The sequence below is a fragment of the Pseudovirgaria hyperparasitica genome (genome assembly GCF_010093815.1).
Source record: "Pseudovirgaria hyperparasitica strain CBS 121739 unplaced genomic scaffold EJ05scaffold_4, whole genome shotgun sequence".
NCBI classification, from domain to species: domain Eukaryota; kingdom Fungi; phylum Ascomycota; class Dothideomycetes; order Acrospermales; family Acrospermaceae; genus Pseudovirgaria; species Pseudovirgaria hyperparasitica.
This window is the reverse complement of record NW_022985552.1, coordinates 1,378,078-1,398,863: the sequence shown is the minus strand read 5'-3', so window position 1 is coordinate 1,398,863 and position 20,786 is coordinate 1,378,078. Positions and strand designations below refer to the sequence as shown.

General features: G+C 51.7%; 5 protein-coding genes across 5 annotated transcripts; 3 read left to right on the top strand and 2 right to left on the bottom strand.

The window, feature by feature from the left end:
* Positions 1–336: 336 nt before the first annotated feature.
* On the bottom strand, positions 337–10,379 carry EJ05DRAFT_509028 (uncharacterized protein). The gene is made up of 2 exons (XM_033748064.1): positions 10,211–10,379; positions 337–10,158 (listed from the first exon to the last, which is right to left on the bottom strand). Exons 1-2 carry the CDS (start codon positions 10,261–10,263, stop codon positions 552–554), a joined length of 9,660 nt encoding a protein of 3,219 aa, XP_033602948.1. The 5' UTR covers positions 10,264–10,379; the 3' UTR covers positions 337–551.
* Positions 10,380–10,734: 355 nt separating this feature from the next.
* Positions 10,735–12,961, top strand: EJ05DRAFT_436628 (DUF300-domain-containing protein; the record flags this gene model as incomplete). The annotated part of the gene is made up of 5 exons (XM_033741758.1): positions 10,735–10,826; positions 10,951–11,004; positions 11,057–11,144; positions 11,197–12,626; positions 12,679–12,961. 5 exons carry the CDS (start codon positions 10,735–10,737, stop codon positions 12,959–12,961), a joined length of 1,947 nt encoding a protein of 648 aa, XP_033602947.1.
* A 783-nt stretch (positions 12,962–13,744) lies between these two features.
* On the top strand, positions 13,745–15,433 carry EJ05DRAFT_484220 (uncharacterized protein; the record flags this gene model as incomplete). The annotated part of the gene is made up of 2 exons (XM_033745319.1): positions 13,745–13,865; positions 13,917–15,433. 2 exons carry the CDS (start codon positions 13,745–13,747, stop codon positions 15,431–15,433), a joined length of 1,638 nt encoding a protein of 545 aa, XP_033602946.1.
* A 622-nt stretch (positions 15,434–16,055) lies between these two features.
* Positions 16,056–17,854, bottom strand: EJ05DRAFT_436599 (MFS general substrate transporter; the record flags this gene model as incomplete). The annotated part of the gene is made up of 4 exons (XM_033741753.1): positions 16,056–16,601; positions 16,686–17,207; positions 17,260–17,592; positions 17,645–17,854. 4 exons carry the CDS (start codon positions 17,852–17,854, stop codon positions 16,056–16,058), a joined length of 1,611 nt encoding a protein of 536 aa, XP_033602945.1.
* Positions 17,855–18,950: 1,096 nt separating this feature from the next.
* EJ05DRAFT_536593 (alpha-ketoglutarate-dependent taurine dioxygenase) lies at positions 18,951–20,640 on the top strand (the record flags this gene model as incomplete). The annotated part of the gene is made up of 4 exons (XM_033749324.1): positions 18,951–19,144; positions 19,246–19,451; positions 19,547–20,071; positions 20,156–20,640. The coding sequence occupies 4 exons, from the start codon at positions 18,951–18,953 to the stop codon at positions 20,425–20,427; spliced, it is 1,197 nt and encodes a 398-aa protein (XP_033602944.1). The 3' UTR covers positions 20,428–20,640.
* Between the last annotated feature and the right edge of the window lie 146 nt (positions 20,641–20,786).

The window sequence follows — 20,786 nt, the reverse complement described above, 5'->3', positions numbered from 1 at the left end:
ACGCGCATACAAGAGGGTGCTAGGAGAATCATGTTCTAGACAAGTGATGCTTCAGTTGGCGATGACATTGCGCAGGGTTTTCTCTGGCAGAACAAGATCGCAAATCGTACCACCACTAATGGCATGCGCCACGTGCTTTACCCTGCCTGAAACATCCTTCAAGTACGGATCAGAATTCCGGCAAGTCAGCACTACATGAAACCCGAGTCAGGAAGTAGACAAAAATATCTACTTGTCAGTGGGGCAAGGTCTTGGCCTTTCTGTCAGTGCTCGTTTCCGGAGAAAGATTCTTTTAAAAAGGATCTATACCTAGTAATGGATCCAAGTATAACCTGCCGTCTAAAGGATGAAGAGAAGCTTTTTGGTAATAGACAGACCTATAAAGATATTTTGGGAGACCTCGCGTAAAGTATAACGCCGAATAGCTCATTGTACCCTCTTTATTGGTCGAGGAATTACAGGATACAGATCCCTAGAGTCAATACTACCTATCAATATTGAGCACATTGGTCATTACTAAACATCATGCATACGTGCACTTATGCATGCCGTCAACTCGTCCCCAAGATCCTTTGATACGCATCCTCCACCTCTCTCGCAATCTCCAATAACGGCACAATAACAATTTGATGGGTCACATTGGGTAGCCGATCACGATGTAGTCCAATCCATTCCAGCGGAGGTGTCGCCTCGCCCATATCCCTCAATTGAGGTGTCTCGATAACCACTTCGCCTAGCGGTGCATACTCGTATCTGCTCTGTGGAACGTCCACGACGGCTGTGATTTTCGCTTTCTCGCGATCTTGCGCTGTTTCTGGTCTTTCCTTTGGTGCCGATATCTTTACAGCTGGTTCCGGCAATGGCTTACCAAGTCGTGATGCCAAGGCACGCGTGTGTGCACTCCACATATTACGGATATAGCTTATCCGCGAATAGTTCCAGCCTACGTCGACTTTGCCTTCAAAAGAGGATTTGAACTGGTATTCGATGGTATTCGTGTTAGGGATCTGCCAGGTCTGCATAGTAGCGAGGACTTTAGGGACGCGCAAAATAGTGCCGCCGCGAGCACCAGCGACGCTGTTGACGATGTACTCGACCGTGATGTCGACAGGCGTATCCTTCTTCGAAGTCTGTGCGATGGCAGCGAGGGCAACGCTGAGGCGACCGAGAGTCAGACCTAGGACGCTATGAACTTGGGCACCTTTGAGGGGATCTTCGGTGAGTGCAGTAGCGAAACGAGCCTGCGTGTCGGAAGCTTCGAGACTAAGGACTTGGCTGTCTGTCAAAGAGCTCGGAAAGGCGCCAAACGTGAGTTTCTTCAATGTCACAACTACGTCGGTTCCTAGCGAGATAGGGGCTTTAGGCGCGTTATCGGCATTATGTTCTTCCTCAGATGAGCTCGGCGCTTGCGGAGCAAGCAATGGTCCTGGCAAGACTGCGGACTTTCGCCGTAGGAAACGCTCGATATCCTTTAGAGACTGCTCGTAAGCAGATTGGTTCTCCTGAACCAGGCGTTGAATAGCTTGATATAATGCGACGACTTGGGCTGAGCTCGTTGATGTCAGGAATACTTGGACCCTATCACCGTCCAGGATAGCAACAAGGCGATCTCGCTCTACGCCCTGGCGTACATTATACATAAGAAACTCAAAGTCAGATATGTCGGCAACGGCGAACACTTGATAATCGAATCCAATCTTGGCGTTCAACCTTCCGAAGCCAGCAGAAGCTTGAATGAATGGAGTTTGACGAGGTGCCTCCTGCTGTTCGGGCCAGCGGATCGACGTACGCACCTTGACGTTTGTCAAGTCGACGTTGCCGTTCATTCTGCCCGTTGATTTGATTCCGACTCTATCCACCCCAATGCAAAGGTTCTGTTCCCAATCTGAGTTCTTTTTGGATGACGCCCACATATTAGAGATGGTAAGTGATGACTTCCCTATTGCTTGACCTAGGTCAAGTTCGACTGCCATCTCAGCGATGGCAAAGGTAGCGTTCCATGGGAATGCAGCGGCAGATGCGACCTGGTGATAGCGCTGAACCAGATACTCTTGAGGTTCGGTGGACGGAGCTGAAGGTGTTTGGTGAGCCTCTTGTCGAATTTCTGGTGGCACCCATATCTCGCGAAAGAGTAGAAAGTCCTGTAATTGTCGCGCATTGATCTGTGTCCGGGTGGGATTTATTTTCAGAATTGCCGATACTCCTGACCTGCCACTCAGATGTTTACTGTTCATCACTGACAGATGGACCGAATCGACTTTGAAACTGAAGGTCGACTCTTTCGAATAAACATGTTGAACAGAGGCTTGCAATTTCTCAAATGCGCCAGTAATGGCGAAGAAGTGGCCATGGTCTTTCGTTTTCACACTGCTCATGGTCATGTAAATCTCGTCAAGTCGTGCGGAGGCTGCTACACGTGCAATAGGTTGGCAGCTGAGGCTAAACTCTTGTCTGCAAATACGAAAGCCAAAGTTCAGGCGAGTCTTCCCTAGATATGTACTGGGATCCACATTCATGAGGCTTTCCTCATCGATCAATTTCGATCCAGCTGGCTTTGCCTTTCCCAAAACGTTCTCCTTTGCGCCATCGTTGTCTTTGTCCTGCACAACCTGCTTGACCGCATTTGATATGTCAACGATTAAAGGCACTACACTAGGGTAGAGCGCATTATTGGAAGCATCGACTTTGAGTTCAACATTCAGTGACGGATGCTTCCCACCGTCGTCGGTGAACTCTGCTTTGAGCGCAACACCGGGGGCCCGGAGTGACGTGCTAGCTGCTGAGTCCTCTGTCACAAATTGGCCATATTTGCCCTTTTGCTGCCCAGGATTTTCTCGTGCATGAGCTTGTGGTGACTGGTGTTCCTGGTATGAAGCGGCTCGGAGATGGACCACTGCACCAGCGAAGTCGGCATCTACTAGGAGTGATGACAAGCGTTTGTTACCGAAGGGGTTCTTGCGCTCCGCTCCGCTGACGGTGGGCGTCTTCTGCCAGCTAGAAGTTGCTGCTCGAAATTTTTCGGTCGCCAGTGTTATAGACTGGTGCAGGCATTTTGCTGGGATGATAAACTTCGATTCTAATTGAAGATCCAGGGACTTTCCAGCTGCTTGGAATGCAAGTTTGCGGGCATCTTGAGATGAGCTGTAGGCGACGTTGAATACGACCTCGGGAAGCAGGGCTGAGTTCAAGGACCGCTTTTTCTTCCCAAATGATGGAGGGACCATTTGAAGTTGCATGTCTTCAATCATTAGCCGAGCCTTGTCCTCGGCCCTTGTTGACAGATCTATCCGTCGAAATGAGAGAACGAGATCCTCAGGCTCTCGGTTTCCATATCTCGGCGAAGAATGTCCCACTACCCAACTGACCTGAATTTCGTTCAGCTCGAGAGAATAAGTCGACGTGAACACGCCGGCGGTTTTGACTCGCTCTTCCCCTTCTTCCTGAGCCGACGTTGCGATGATGGCGGAGGAGGATCGTGGAAATTTTGATCGATGTAGTCGTCGGAAGTACTTCCTCTGTCGCGACAGATCGATGTCTTTGAGCCTATCCTGAAGATGGTTCATGACATCCACCATAGCCGAGGCCGTTTCGGCATAGATGTTGACATCAAGATTTGAACTGGAAACACGAATGACACGCTTCGCATTTATATTTGAGGGATCAGCGGAAGTGACTCGAATATTGACACCAAGTGTGACATTGCCCGAGCGTTGGCAAATCTCTTCGTTGGAGAGCGCTAGACTGACACCCACTCGCCTCACGTCAGCTGCCACGTCTGGTAGAACGAGAATGAGACTATCCTTTGCAGAGATGTTCGACACGTTTAATTGCATGTCCTCCATGCCTATCACGAGTGCTGCAGTGGTAGAAATGGCATACTGTGTAGGAGCATTGGCGACAATTTGTAGCCCGGCCATGGTCAGCTTCACATAGTAGATGAAAGACCCTGATTTTGGAGCCTTGACGGTATAAGTATCTTTCTCTTTGGGAAAGATCTCCTTGAAGTGACCTCGTAACACTTCAGCGTCTTCTTGAATTGCGTGTGTAAGGCGAGACATTTCGGGGTCTTTGGCAATGTTCAGTAGGCCATGGATTGAGGAAGCTTCGAAGGTAACCATGTCTAAAGTGCTGATCAAACTCAGTTTTGTTATATCGTCGTCTTGCGTTATCTTGAGGCGGCCATTGACTGCAGGAATATCCAGTGAAGTGATTATTGTCGACTCACTAGTCTCCTTGTTGTAAAAGCTGTGCTTGTGGCCATTCAAATCAAACTCTACGGTGAGGTCTAGCTCCTTATCAACGCGCGGAGAAACGGAGACGCGGCCTATACCGCCTGCGATTGAATATGACAGAGTGGGGAGAATAGTGACGTCGATGTAGTATGTGTCCATCAGCAGTGCAATAGTTAATTTAGGAATGTTCGAGCGTCGTTGATCAAGTTTCGACTGCTCCTTATTATCTGTCGGGAATTTCTGAATCTGCTGGAACACGAAGGCAGCTTCGTCGACTAATACAGCATCCGCGACTTCGAACAGCCCAAGGATCTCCTCTGTCAGTTCAATGGCAGCGACTTTACAAGCACCGATAATACGTAGTTCGTCCACTGTCTCGCGATTTCCGTGGTGAGATATGTAGATGGAAGGGAACTCAGCTTCGGTGCGAAGAAGCAGTCGTGAACGTGACCGAAGGTGCGCCCCTGAATTATCGGCGGAGGCAACGGCGCTGACGAATACACCTTGATTGGACTCCGTACCCTTGTACCCAGCTAGTGAGATTTTGACATCCTGAGATGCGCATGTCAACATGACATTGATGCAGTCCATCTCAATGCTAGCGATTTCTGTGGCGTATACCAGATGAAAATCATGACGGCTTTTGGTCGCCTTCGACGGCCCGGGATTAGGGGGCCCTAAGACGACCCGTGTTTCTTTTTGGGGGTTTCGTGCACTGCTGTTTTTGAACATCGTCAATAACTTCTCTATAAGTTCGCAAACCTCCCAATTAACCTTGAGCATCATGTTTCTCGAGCTTAATTGGATGGTTGTTTTGCGCGACTCTTGCTCTACGAGATGCAGACCCGAAGGGGGAGGCGGCGGGTCGGATCTCACTGCTGCAGAGAAGAGCTGAGTTGAAAAGTCTGTTTGTTTAGGTCCCGGATCGATGATTGCCTTGATGATGGCGGCTTTAACGTTGATATATAGAGGCAGCTCGGCAGCTTCGTCCAACACAGTAACGTCCTGGAAGGGACCGTAAAGCTTTTGCATAACGAGACTCTTCTTGACTGATTTCAGATCCCAAGCTCTCCACTGGTCCCAAAGGGATATAATCTCATGTGGTGAGTCCTCGGGGTAGATGAACTCTTGATCGCGACAAGCAGATGATAGTTGATCATAATCATTGTGACTTAAGTTCTGTAGGATAAAGCGGAGCCGCGATAGAATCTTCCACGAATCTGAATTGCGAAGATGATCGGGACCGACCCGCCCGACATAAGAAGCTCGGGTGAGGAAAGTAGGATCGGGTACGTCTTTCCCGCGGTTACTTAGGTAATAAACCATGTATCGAAGTCGACTTTGCCAATTGCTAGCGAGGTCTGAGAATATCTTTTCGACCTCTGTGGCAAGGACTGCAGTGCGATGTATCAATGATGCTAGGTAGTTGATCTGTTTACTAGCATTAGCAATCTCGCAACACTTAACAGTTACGTTGATTGAGTTGGTCCTAGCTTGAGATATCCAAAGCAGGAAATCATTGACACGCGCAGACACGGCCACGTCGTCTGATTCAATGCCGCTCTGTTTCTGGCGAATGGAGAGGTCGAAGACCGAAAACGTTGCATGAACAGAAAGAGATCGCTTCACTTCGGGGACAGCCTCGTATCTCGGGAAGGACTTGCTCCGCAGGAGAAGATGAGGGTTTCTGATGTACATGTCGTATTGATCCGTCTCCATGTGGGCGCCATAGTCAGTTCGTACGGAAGATTCGTTACAGAGTCTCACATGAATTTGCGGTACACTGATGCTAACTTCATTAGACTTTCCTTTACCCTCATCTCGCTTGTTTGAGTCTAGTATTGTTGACAAAGTCGACACTTGAAGAGCATCGAGGATTGAGTCTGGATTCTTCGGAAGGATGTGCTCGAGTATGCTGGCTACCACTGAGATCGCTTTAGGAGTACAGAATATGCGGATCCCTTGGCCTGTGCTAACAACGAAACTGGTATGGACCATGTCTTCGTCCAAGTCATACGTGGCATCGGGCGTTTGTATCTTCCCTGAAATTTGCGTCTCATTTGCATGATGGGTTTCGAGTACAGGTAGAGGATCTACGTCAGCCAGGTCGAGTTCAATTTGGTGCATCGGAAAGTATGGTGGAGCCAAGGAACTGGTCAATGCAATGGACGCAGGAAGCCATGGTTGTCCCTCAAGCTGATGATCGGTAGTCATCGAGCTCACCCAGTCGTCTGAACAACCGCCTTTGGAAGAGACCATTGTTGTTGTTGATGGTTGCTTGCGCCAATCAGGTAAGTTCTCAGTAGATGAACGAGACAAGGTAGCGGTGGGCATGTTTCTCTGCATCTGAATGCTACCCTTGATAGAAGCCTCATACTGAGTCGGTGTCCGTAGGCTGCTCGTGGACATGGAGTCAATCTGGACGCCAACAGGCAGAGGCATTGGAGGGAATATCAATGCAGGGGTCTGAGTGTTGTTTATCGACTTGCTCCGAGCCAAATCAGCATGGTTGTTAATAAGCAGGAAATCCGTGCGTTTCGTACGCTTGTCATGCTCGTAAATATGATCTTGTTGAAGCTGTCGATCTGCTGTGAATCCCAATTTGCGCCGGACCATGCTTAGAGATATCGACGTGTCTAAGTATGCATGCGTCATGACACTTTGACGGTGGCCATCGGAAGTGCGATGTCGTGAGGTTGTGCTAGCATCTGCACACGCGATAACTAACTTGGGAACTTGTACGTTGAGGCGTTGAGAGAAATGTTTTCCCGCCCAATCGTTGAAATCGAGTTTCACTGGCTCACAGCTAATCAGCAATGCTTCTTGCCCGATATGAAGCCAGATTCGTATCAGCGAAGTATTAAGGCGCAGAAATGTGACGTCATGGAGTTCTATGGGATTAAGCACTGGCAAAGCATTCTCGTAATCGTCTAATGAAAATGCAAAGCCTTGCGCACTGCTAGCAAGCTCATCGAGGAACTCAACTGAGCATTCGCCTATGGTCTCACCGACGGTGAAGTCCCAGTTGCAGACGTAAGTCGGCTCAGTCGGAGGTAGACCAAAGAGCCGGTGTCCGACTATACTGGCAGAGTCGATGAATATTTCAGTTTGGCCACTATTTTCTGCAGGCCCATCGGGATCCGTAGGTATGTTCCCAAGAGATACACTCAGAGGACTGAAGTTCGTCTCCAAATCCATGTAATAATTGGTGAAACGAAGATCGGCAGATGCGTAGGGTAAATCCACTCGAATGCCATGGTCTGCGGAGTAGATGTTGGACGGTAAGAGTGCATTACATTCGCTCGCAGTGATGCAAAGTATGACATCCAAGTCGTTGGATTTATTATGACGTCCGTTTTGATCTTCAGGCTGGTCACCAGTGCCTAGGCCACCTGGCTGCAGACTCTGATACTCTTCCAGAGTTTTAAAGTGTAGGTCTTCACCGAAATAGTTTTCTTTGAGGACCAGCAATTGCCGAATGAGAAATCCATATAATGTAAGAGAGAAGTTGGAACCGTCTATATCAAAGTGCAATCTATCAGTAAGGTTGGGTGCAGTTGTGGTAAAGTAACTGTGGCTTCCACGCATCCTGATATTGCCCAAGCGTGCCACGTGAGGCGAGCGCACAAATGTGTGCAGAGTATTGCGTGGGGACATGGAGAGATCCAAGCCAAGATCTTGGCCTTTCACGTCGAACGGTATTTCACTTTGAGCAGGACAAAAGCGGTCTAGGGGGATGGTGACTTCACCATGCAGTTGTCTGCCAAACAGGATGACAAAATTGTTTTCCTCGAGTTCCGACGGGTTGTTGACGATGTTTGAGTCATTGGTATTGAGGTACATCTTGAAGCGATTGAAGTCAATTGTGAGAAGGTACTGCATAGGGGTGAATGTGAAGTAGTCAGGTGGCGGTCCAGAACTCCAATCTGTTATAAGATCTGTTATCAAAAATAGGTGATCTCGAAGAATAAAGAGGTCAAGATCGTTGATTTTGATTTCAAACGTCCATTTCCGAAGTTTATTCCATACCAGTGGGTTCGACATGTTCGAGCTGACCGTGACTTGCCCTGTCCTCCACAATAAGCCGTGATTCACACTTGATGAGATCTCAGTACCACTGAAGTCAACATCAAGAAGGTTACGATAGCCATCATTCCGGGCAAACATATCCATATCGTAATTGACAGTGGTGTTTCCCAGAACCTTGACGTCAAGCCAAGCGAAAGGTCGGACAGTAGCACCGGCCCCTTTGTCATTTTTATTGCGCCCAGGTCGTATTCTAGAGCGAAGCGTGTCTTTGTGGTCATTTTTGTCGCCTCCGAGGATATCGCTGGCCTTGCCTTTCCATTTCCAATCTTTCGAAGCCTCACGCATAGGAATGCGTATCGTAGTATCCTGCTCGATACTGATGAAAAGTTTGAATATCGTGGAAGCGCGAGTCTGGCCCTTTGAGAGGGGTGTGGCTGGAATGGCGTCAACATGATTGGCTGGAAAGAATATGTTCTGCAGATTGATGCGCTGCCTGTCGGCCCAGGGACCATAGTTGATCGTACCGCCATATACTTGCAGGTCCATACCGTACGCAGGAGGTAAATCTCCATTAATATTCTCAGAAGACATCCCAGAATCTGGTGGATCCGTTTTCGTTGACACAGGACCAGGTACGTCCCAATAAAAGCTCATTCGGAGCCGAGGGACGTCTGCGATGAGGGAAGTTTTACCATATTCTACTCCATCCCACTCATCATGCTCATCATTCTGGCTATCATGTACATATCTCGATAATCCTTGCCAGCGCTCCTGGCCGGGAAAGGAAGGCTGACCTGCTTGGAACTGTCCATGCTTGCTCGCGATCATCTTGATAGATTCGGTCGACGTGTTCCAAAGCGTAGCAAAAGGATTCCATGGGCGCCATTTCCGTTTTGAGTCTTCTTGATGGGGATTCAAGGTCTTGTCTGATAACTCTCCATCCTCGGCGTTCTTTTTCAAACGTGCTGCGGTGGCGAGCTGAAGGGATTTGAAATCATGATTCTTGCGCATATGAACGACCGGATGTATGAATTCGAAATTGAAGAGCTGCCGATAAACATCAAGGGGACCGGAGTGGGTAGCACTAAACTCTCCACTCGCCTTCTCGAACTGTGCAGTCAGGACAGAGGTTGTATTCTCGTTGCCGAGAGCAACGGCTCCCTTATTACAATCGACGTGAATAGGAAATAACCTTAAGAACGAAGGTGGGGGATTCGGCTGCCTGAGAATGTCCTCTTCTGGATGAGACGCATAGCCAGCGGGGTAGCCCGACATCTCTTTTTCATGACCCGGACGGTGATCCCGCGAGGCCCGCGAGGTCTCGGAAATAAACTGAGACAGCATCTCGTCTTCTTGCGACCTTTTTGGGGCATTTGCTGTCTGACCATGTTCGCGTTTCTTTGTTATGTTGGCCAGTATCGAATCGTATACCGGACTGCGATTATAGATAAAAGCTTCAAGTCCGGACACCTTGACAGTGATACGGTATGGCAGCTTTTTCGTTTCTTGGCTACCTGCTTTCTCCTCCCTGTCCACGCTTCGGCTCCTACTCTGGCTTCCTGCGCGACTGGAACTCGCAGACCTGCCTCGGCCACCTCTGTGTGGACTGGGGTCGAAGACATCCGTATCTTGAACAGTACGCAACCAGTATTGCCAGGTGATGTAGCCACCGTGTACCAGAATGGTCTGATTGTGCGCGTGGTAACGAATGTCCTTGAAGAAGATGCGACCCGCTAGTAAGGAGATCTGTAGGGACTGTATGTCGATGTACGCTTGGTATTTGTGCCAGGTGAAAGCTCGTATAGCGTAGGAAACGATGGTCCCAAAGAGCCGATTGAAGTAGAAGAGGAAGAATATGGTCAGCACTGCGCAGACAAGAAGCTCGACGAAATAAATCCTGTGGGTAATTAGTGATTATTGCGTGCAATACACGTCTGCCGTGTGCATACCAGTTAAAGCCATCGCCAACGCGCAATGGAGCTCCGGTCAGCCCGCTCGCCATTGTAATTGCGTGCACAAAGTTTCCTGCGCGGTGGTCATGTTGTTTCTGAGACCATCCAGCTCTTTTGAGGTACAGAAACAAGCAATGCAACGGCTCCGATTCTACCTCTCCGTGGTATATAAAGATGGTGAAGCCTGAAGGGCGCCTTCGAATTCTTGTGTACCTACGCTTGGCCCGATGTCGTTTAGCGTATAATACGTCACGCACCTAGGTATGCACATTGCGCATGCAAACTTATTTGGAGCAGAAAGCTTGGTCAGGGTCTATGGATGATCAAGGATCATGCGCGCTCTAGGCCGCAGCTTCAAACACTGCAAAACACCTCGTACGGTTTCGCCTGAACAACGACGTCTACTGGATATCATGAGGCTTCCTGTTTGATCTATTCATCCTTCTCGACCTGCTACGTGTTGTAGCTCGACGCGACTGGCCATGGACGCCCTTCGCCGCGACGCCGGCGATATCCATCTCATGGCGGGCAATGGCACTGGATCAAGGTTTAATCGTGCTGTCATCATAGTGGCTGGTGTTGCAGCTCTTGTTGCAACCGCACTGACATGCGTGTAAGTCAGCTCTAGAAGACTCATATGACATCGCTGACTAGATTGCTACAGGTCTGTATGGCTTCAGTCGTGAGTGATGATGTCGCCCCAACATGCTGCGTAGATCAACATTAAAACTCTACAGCAAAAACTATCGCAAGCCTCTTTTACAGCGATATGTAGTTCGTATACTTGTGATGTCTGTATACATCTATGGATTTTCTATGAAGACGTGCTGAGTTGTGGACCAGGGTTCCGATCTTTTCGGCAGCATCATGGGCAAGCCTCACATCACTGTCCGTGGCATTCTGGGTAAGGCCTGTACAGGATGTATATGAAGTGAGTCTCCTAGTGCTCATACATAATTCAGGATGCTGATACCTTAAGCTAGGCCTTCACTATATATACCTTCTTCCAGCTCCTAATCAACTTTCTTGGCGGCGAGCGAGCCCTCATCGTGATGATGCATGGTCGACGGCCAGTCTCGCATCTCTGGCCCCTCAACCATTGCCTCCCTAAAGTCGACATCTCCGATCCGCATACTTTCCTTGCTATAAAGCGTGGTATTCTTCAGTACACCTGGGTGAAGCCTGTACTCGCGGTAGCAGCCATCATTCTGAAAGCTACCGGAACCTATAAAGAAGGATATCTTGGCGTGACCTCTGGCTACTTCTGGAGTGGCTTGATATACAACGTAAGCATCACCGTATGCCTATATGCCCTTGCCTTGTTCTGGGTGTGTATGTCAGCCGATCTGCAACCTTTCCGACCTATGCCCAAGTTCCTCTGTGTCAAGGGCATCATCTTCGCATCCTACTGGCAAGGCTTCTTCTTGTCGATTCTTGTTTGGCTCAATGCCTTGCCCAACGATGTCCAAGGCTATACACCGGACAATCTGGCAGCATCTATTCAGGATGCCCTGATCAGCTTTGAAATGCCCCTCTTTGCGATACTGCACTGGTACGCATTTTCTTGGCACGATTATGCCGACGTCACGATTTCATCTGCCCGTATGCCGATCAAATATGCGCTGCGAGATGCTTTCGGACCACGAGATTTGATCGAAGACACCAAAGGAACTTTCTCTGGGAAAAACTATGAGTATCGCTACTTTGACGCGCGTGACAACGTTCTGGGACACGAGCAATCAGCATCACGTACTGCAAGAATGATGGAAGGCATGAGATACGAACGAGGAGGCAAAGGCAAATATTGGATTCCGAAACCAGGAGAGCATGCTGACGACAGTCGGACTCCGCTGCTGAAAAAAGCGGCGGAGAGTCGGGCTCGCACGATGAGTCCTGGTGCACATCGAGCCCTCGAGACAAATACTTATGGCGTTGCCGAAGAAGACAACATGGAAGAGAGTCTAGATCCTGAAGAAGAGCAGCTATATACCAATGCTCGAGCACTCGAATTTGGAGATTGCAATTACCCGGTCATTACAGCACACACTGCAAGTCGTGAACAGAGACTATATGGTAGCCCCACGATAGTGTCCGCGTCCACAAACAGGCATGTTTTACAGCCGACTAGACAGAACAAACAACGTCGCAAGAGCCGAATACAACATATTCAGGAGGAGGCTGAGGATCGGAGAAACAGTGAGAGTTCAAGCAACTCCAAATCGCCATCTCGTCTGCAAGCGGTGGGACAGATGTTGAAGCGGAACCACTCATCGTCCTCAGGTTCAGGCAAGTCGGACAGGAGTCAGCTTGTCGATCTTGTAGTGGAAGACCACGAGGCTGAAGACATCGAGAGGGTCCGAGCTCGCAAGGAAGGAGGGCCTGGTTGGAACGAGGCTGAACCGAAGCACTACGTGTACGTCTAGAATTAACTCACCATATCAGCACCTTAACTAACACGAGGGCAGTAAAACATATCCAGAGGAGGGAGAAGCAGAAGTAGTACGGGAAGGCTTTGAGCCGGATGCGCCTCACACTCATACTGAGGATGAGCACAATCTCGATCGGCCATTCGCGGATGGGGATAACGAAGAAGACGTGGGCGGTTTCTCTGCACATCAATCTGATGAAGCCCTCAGGTGGCAGACGCGAGACCACACAGACGAGCCATCTCACAGCAGTTCGCACTTTGGTAGCTTCCGAGAAGAGCGCGACGTCTGGGGCAATGCGAAGGAGCAAGACCAGGACTGATTGGACTTTGACAGATATCTACAGTGGCCCTACACGGTATTTGCATAGCGGGGGTAGTATGTGGCGTTTGACAGTGAACATGGATAGATGTTTCAGGCGAATTGTTCAAGCCAATCACTCGCAATCTACAAACATAGAGTATCACTCAGGGCCGTAGGCAAATGTCTTTGTAACAGCATATGTCTGCGCTCGTTGGATGGTTGGCGGATGAGGACACTGCTTGGCGTCACCAATACACTCACCAGTGGCTGCGAGAGACCCCTTGATAATTGTTCGAGAAGGGGTTTCTGTTTACGCGCCGCTCTGGGCAGGGGCGACTGGTCACCTAGCGAATAAGCAATCGCCAGATATGGGTCTAGCCAAGTGAGGTTAGTCTATTTTGCCTTCAAACCTGATACGAAATCATGATTGGCCAGAACCTCACAACAACACACCCAACGGTGCAACCAGTCAGCGCGTATATGATGGTTATTCTCACTGACAAGTTGACATGGTAATTTGCTGCTGCATGACTTAGCTACCATCATCCGCTTCTTCTCTGTGGATTTCCATATCTCTTTTCTTGCTGTCATATTGAAGTTATACTGTGCCCAGTGCCGGTTGCTTTGGGTCTCGCTTCTAATATTTTCCCTTCTTTGTCATTGTTGGTCGGCCGGATTTGCATACTACCATATTTCTATAACACTTCCATTCCTTTCTGCCATCCACATCTTCTGAGAAGAGACGAGATGACTGTGTGCTTGTGAGCTCAGATCCCTTTGAAGTTCTGCGCCTGCGGACGCCATGGGCGAGGCGCGGCATAGCAATGCTGCTGTATTGAAGAACAACTGGCTGGTCACGCTGGGATGCTGTGCATCATGGGGTCACGACGAGGATTATGCTGAAGCTGAGCTTCGCTGTAATGGTAACTGACTCTTGGATATACTCATCTGTTCAAGTCACTGATTCGTCACAGTTCAAGAAGAGGATGTCGTTCCTGTGGTCGACCAACCACGTCCTTATCACCACACCGTGAGCACGATCGTCTCGCGATGGCCGACAACGAGCGGTCATCGATCGATCAGTCGAGCCAGTCGACTCAGTGGTAGCATGTCTATAGACTGCCGACCTGCGAACAAGGAATCACCCCCGCGTCGCTCGACTACGCGGCCTCCGAGCTTGAGGCCTCTTGAGCTCTCGATATATGAGCCCAAAAACCGCCTCTCTCCACTTCCAGACTTTACAGAATCAGACTGGACAAAGGTGCTCCCGTCGCTGGAGTTTCCTGAACAGGCCGTGGTTCATTCGCGACCGTCTTCCGTCTCCTCGACGACGACGACATCACGCTTTGGCGGACGATGGGACTCAGTCAGATCAGAGAACACCACCACCACTTCAGTAACCAGAAGGTCCAGCTCTCGCCTTAGCCTAAACCCTTTAATCGACCTCTCGCTCCTTCACGGCCCGGATTTCGAAGACCGTCCAACCGCTCTGCAAACACTCCCTTCCATCCCCGATTCCCCTATACCCACCACCGACAAACACTCATCTACCACCACCACCTCATCCTCCACCATCCCACTCCCCTCCTCTCCACCCCAATCTCACCACAACACCCACTCATCCACCCCAGCCCGCTCCAACCCCCAACGCACAACCCGCCCCTCCTTCCTCTCCACCCGCAACGAAATCGACGCCGCAATCCGCGAACTCAAATCCATCATCCAAGAACGCCGCGCCCACGCCTCCACTTCCACTTCCATCTCCACCCTATCCTCCTCTTCCCCGTCCTTCTCCACAACCACAACCACATCCCGCCCCCCTCCCTCCCCAAGCCACCACATCCCCGCCCTCGCCCCCTCGCACCGCATCCGCGCCCGCTCCGAAACCCTCTCCGAAATCGGCTCCGCGTTCTCCGTCCCCTGGGTCTGTGCTAAGCCCCTCCCGCTTGCGCCGGGGCAGGTGCAGGTGCAGGTGCGGACGCCGTTTTACATGGCTCCTGATTCGCCTGGGTTTTATTCTTCGTCGTCGTCGTCAGGGGCGGAGAAAGCAGGTGCGGCAGGGACGGAAAGGGCGGATAGGCACGTTGTGAGTGTGCTCAAGGAGTCGCTCGCGAGTGTCAGGCCGCGCGTGTGGGGCTGGATGGGGCGCGCTGGGGCGCAGGGCAGACATGCGCAGCGTCCGTCTACGGCGTCTACGGCGTTGACGTCTGCGTCTACGTCTACGTCTACGTCTACAATCACATCGGCATCAACGCTCTCGCTCGCCACTACAGTGCCTAGTCTGGTGACGAGTCGGACGAGTTGCTCGACGGCGCGGTGTCCGGCGACGCCTGGTGGTTTGAGTCCGCGCAGTGCGAGGAAGGGGTTGGGGTGGGGGGAGGGGGAGGTTTGGGGGAGGAAGGAGGAGGTGGAGGTTGAGGTTGGAGGGAGGGATGGGCGGGTTGATCCGCTGAGGATGAATCCGCGGACGCCGGTTGGGGTTGCGTTTTGAGGGGTTTGAGGGGTTTGTGGTTTGGGGTGGTGGAGGGTGGAGTGGTTGGCGGGTTGAATGTATGTGTATGGTCAAGAGGGTGTGTGGTTAGCTATTTGAGACGATGCTATTAATGAGTTGGAAGGAAGGAAGGTCATGAGGGAAAAAGGAGGTTAATGTGGAGGGGAGAGGAGGAAAGGGGAAGTAATCATCCAACCGCCGTCATTCATTCGTTCTGCCTTATACTCTTGTTTTTTTTTTTTTCATCTTCTGTCTACATAGTCTAGTCTAGCTATGCCTGCTGTTCGTGCTCGGGGAGCTGCGCGGGTGGCTGTGTAATGATATATATCTACCTCCTACCCCTGAGCTGGGGGGGTTGTGGTTAGGTTGTTCGTATTGAGGATTGTGTGGTAGTGGTTGGGGTGATAGCAGGTTAGCTGGGTTCTGTGAACTGTGATGGCGTTTTGTAGTGCGTCGCCACGTCACCGTGGGAGTGTTGTTGGTTGGTATGGAGGTTGTGGTCAGGTGTACGAGGGCAGACTGAACCTGGGAGTATCACTACTAAGACTCCATCCCACAACTTCATCTCATCCATGAACCCATGAATCCAAGGCCCCAGGTTCCATCAACACGTCCATCCCCCTCAAATCGCAAACCTGAAATCCACCCTCTTATTCCCCCTCTCCGTAGTCCCCCTCAAATACCCCTCCCTCTCCCCAACCGCCCACTCCCCCCAAACCCTCTCCCTCCCCGCATTAACCCGCACATAATACGCCCTCGCCCCCAGCACCAACACCCCATTCCACACACAAATCCCCAACAACACCCTATTCCCCACGCGATACAGCGGCGCATCCGCATCCCTATAGATATTCTGCCCGACGATATTGCTCGCCTGCACGGCCATGTTGTAGAGCGCGGCGGCGAAGGTGCGGGTGCGGACGGCGCCGGCGTTGCGCGAGGTGAGGCTGACGAGGATGGCGTGGATGTAGGGGTGGCCGACGAGGAGGGTGGAGAGGGTCCAGCGGGGCCAGGGGGAGGGTTGGGCGGCGGGCAGGAATTCGAGGGCGAGGAGGAGGGGGAGGGCCCAGAGTTGGGCGGTTAGGATGGTGTAGAAGCGTTGGCCGGTTCGTTCGGAGAGCCAGGTCCAGAAGAGGAGTTGGAGGATGAAGAGGGCGTAGGCGGGGATCTGGGGGTGTGTTAGTGGTTGTGTGTGTTGGGGGGGAGTAAGGGTGTCTGTGTGTGGGAAAGACAAAAGGGGGGGGAAACGCACGGTGAGGAGGGTAGTTTGCAATGTGCCGAAGCCCAGGCTGCGGATCTGGAGCGAGAGGTACGCGGTGGCAGGCTGGTTGGGGATGAGCCAGGACAGACCGATGAGGTAGATGGGCCACATATGGTAGTCCGCGATACAAGCCCACAGCATGCGCCAGTCGAGCGCCTGGCGGTTATGCATGTCGCCCTTGGACGGGTCGTCGCGCAGCACGCGATTGACCATGATCTTCTCCTCGTGCTCCGTGAACCAGCCGTCCTTGCCGCGGAACCAGCTTGCCGTCTGGGTCGGGGACGGGGCGAGGTAGAAGAAGGAGACGATGCCGATGAGGCCGGTCAGCATGCCTTCGAGCGCGAAGAGCCAGCGCCAGCCCTCGAGGCTGTTGTGTCCGCGCAGACGCAGGATGCCGAAGGCGAGAAAGGCGCCTACGATGTTGGTTGCTTGGTAGGAGACCCAGAACCAGCTGAGGCGGGTGGGGAGCTCGTTGCCCTTGTACCAGTATGAGAGGTATAGCACGTTATCGGGCTGGGTGGAAGTTATCTACTGTTGCAGCTGGGAAGTGAGAGGGGGAACATACGATGAATCCGCCCTCAATCAGGCCCAGCAACGCACGGCAGGCGAAGAATGAAGACCGGCCTGTGAGGAAGGCTTGACAGCTGGCGACGAGACTCCACGACACCATCTGGATCGGTATCCAGTTGTCGGGGCCAATCTTCTTTGAAACTAGTTGCGATGGCAGCTCGGCACACAGGAAGCACAGGTAGAAGATCGTCTGGCCGTAGTTGTAGTCGTTTGTTGTGAGGCCTAGATCGGGGAGCATGTTGTCACTGAGTGCTTGCTGGATGTTGCTGCGGTCCAGCTGCAATGCGAAGAACATTAGACACACCCAGGAGCAGATGCGATAATCGATCTGTAGCAAAGTCAGGACTGAACGAGGGAGTCGGCAGATGCTTTCGTGGTACCTTTCGAACAATCTTGCGCTCCTCCTTCTCCGTCCACTGGAAGTCTGGGTCATATCGATGATATCCCTCGTAACTCTCAATCGGTTTATGGTAGACGTCGAAGCCCGTCGAGACAAACGTGTCTCCCTCTCCCCCGACTCTGTCTCTCTGTGGCTCCTCCTCACTACTATATCGAGCAGCATCCTTAACCTGACCACCAGGAAGCGGCATAGAATGCCCAAGTACACCAGCCATAATCGAGAACACAGAAACGTTCCAGAGAATCAAAAGTCGCAACTAACCGTCCAGATGTCTCACCAGAACCGCATCCACGTCATATATAAAACACATCAGTTGTGCAAGGCGCCGGTGTGTCCTGGCAAAGAACCACGACACGAGTTTTTGCATGCCGCCCGGAATCTATACACAACGGAATGACCACAGAGAAAAAAAAATGATACCCGACTCTCCACAGCCTGCAGTACTTTGATACGCCACACACAACATCGCGCACTGCATGCGTCCTATGTCACCATATCGCCAACCCATGAGCTTGCAAAAGACGACATCCATCGCACGCTTCACGAATAATTACTAGTCGGTACATCCGACAGCTTAGAGATAAGCCGAAAACCGAACAAGTGATTAACTGACGAACGAAAAGCCAAACGATGATCAATCTCTTCACCTGACAACAGGCGTCGAGAAGAAAAGACGGAATGGGATGGATGTTGCTACGACAAGGGCGGAATTGCGTGATCGACAAAAATATGCCGACGTAGTTGCGCAAACAAGTCGATCCAAGTTTAGTTTGTAGCGAAGATGGATACATTATCTGACTCGCCAATCACGAACTGCACATCCATCCATCTTGCTTTGCGCCATTCAATCGCAACAACCACACACCCACAAACACATAACCCGGCCAATAATCTACCACGCAATTATTCGTCCCCAATGCACTCGCAACAAGAAAAGACGTGCGACAGTCCCCATATTTCTTGTCCCCATCATGCTGAGCGGGGAGGCTGTTGACGCCATACAACGCGCCCATGAGCTGCGAGGAGAGAACGATAGGGAAAACGGCAAATCGTACTGACCTATTACATTACCAGTGGGTATTCCGGCCGAATAATGAGATAGACAGATAGATAGCAGAAACGTAGTTTACCCGCCTACGTGGAGCTGTGGCCGGGTATGGCGTGCCGCTGTTATCGATGTCCTGGGTGTGATATACATATATATATATGTGTGTATGTATGCCCATCTCTCCTACGTATAGCCTTGCACCTGCGACGACAGCATAAAATCATACACACACGCAACCATGGCCCCCGAAGCCATCGACCCATCCCCACCACCCGCCGCCGCACTCCCAGCATACAAAGGCCCAACAGCATACAAAGACGCCAGCGGCACCAGCCCCGAAACCTTCAACCGACACGCCGAAGAACACGGCACCGGCACCCACGCCGGCGCAAAGTATCCGCACTACCTGCCCGTCTGGGACAAGGAGGTGAAGTACGTGTGTGCGCCTATATAGAACCAACCCTCCCTCCCTTGTTTCCATGACACACACCATTAGTATAGTGCTGGTGAGAGCTGACGATGTAAACGCGCAGATACCCACCGCTCGAGCCCTTTGAGCACTACGAGCACGGCAAGGACGCAGACCCCTCGTTTCCGAACTTGCTGCCGCCGGGTCGGAGTCAGGTCTCGGACCTGACTGGAAATATCGGCGCTGAGGTGCATGGCGTGCAGTTGAGTGCGCTCTCGGATAAGGGGAGGGATGAGCTTGCGCTGTTTGTCGCGCAGAAGAAGGTCGTTGGTATGTAGTATCAGCACCATCATCCCCATCCCCAGCCCCTATCTATCCATCCGTTACCCCTATCCATCCACCACCCCACCCTAACCTCCCCCAAGCATTCCGCAACCAAGACCTATCCACCCACCCCATCCCCACCGCCCTCACCCTGGGCACCTACTTCGGCCGCCTCCACATCCACCCAACCTCAGGCCACCCCCCAAACCACCCCGAAATCCACCTCGTATACCGCAGCAGCACCACCCCCTCTTCATCCGCCCACGCCCAAGACTTCCTCACCGAACACACCACCTCCGTCGCCTGGCACTCCGACGTCACATACGAGGCCCAACCGCCCGGCACCACGTTCCTGTACCTGCTCGAGGGACCCTCCTCGGCGGGCGGTAAGACCAAGGCGGGCGGCGACACGCTGTTTGTCAATGCGGCGGAGGCGTATCGGCGGCTCAGTCCGGCGTTTCGGCGCAGGTTGCATGGGTTGAGGGCGGTGCATTCGGGGGTGCAGCAGGCGGAGCAGAGTTTGGGACGGGGGGGTGTGGTGCGGCGGGAGGCGGTGGGGAGTGTGCATCCTGTTGTGCGCACGCATCCCGTGACGGGGGAGAAGGCGTTGTTTGTTAATGCGCAGTGTGAGTTTTCTCTTCCCTGTTTCCTTGGTTCTGTGTGTTTGTTTTGTGTTTGTTTTGTGTATGGCTGATGGGGAAGCGAGCCAGTCACACGCCGCATCCTCGACCTCAAGCAAGAAGAATCCGACGCGCTGCTCAAGTTCCTGTTCGACCATATTGCGCTCGGTGCGGACTTCCAGGCCCGGGTCAAGTGGGCGCCCGGCACGGTGGTGGTGTGGGATAACCGGGTGACGGGACACTCGGCGTTGGTGGACTGGGAGGATGGCTCGAGGCGGCATCTGGCGCGCATCACGCCGCAGGCGGAACGGCCGTACGAGACGCCGTTTGAGGAGGATGATGTTGGGGTTGGGGAGCTTTAGATTGCTGGTGCTGGTGCTGGTGCTGGTGGATGAGGGGGTGAGTGAGTGAGTGAGTGAGTGAGGTATGTGGAGAGAGGGAGAGAGACTGAAAAGTGAGGTTTTGATACACCAGCTGGCATTATCAATCTCCTGGGAACCCAAGACCACCACGTCCGTACTGCCAACAAGAATTAGGCTGATTGCGGGGTACGAATACCAGATTATATACTACACACTACATAGTATCAATCTTTCAGGCCTACATTGCAATATAAAACGATGAAACAACAAAAACAAACGAAGAAAGCTATATCTCACAGCAAATAATACAGACAGACTGGAAAGCGCTCGTGTATAAAATTACGGCAGACAAGTCCATG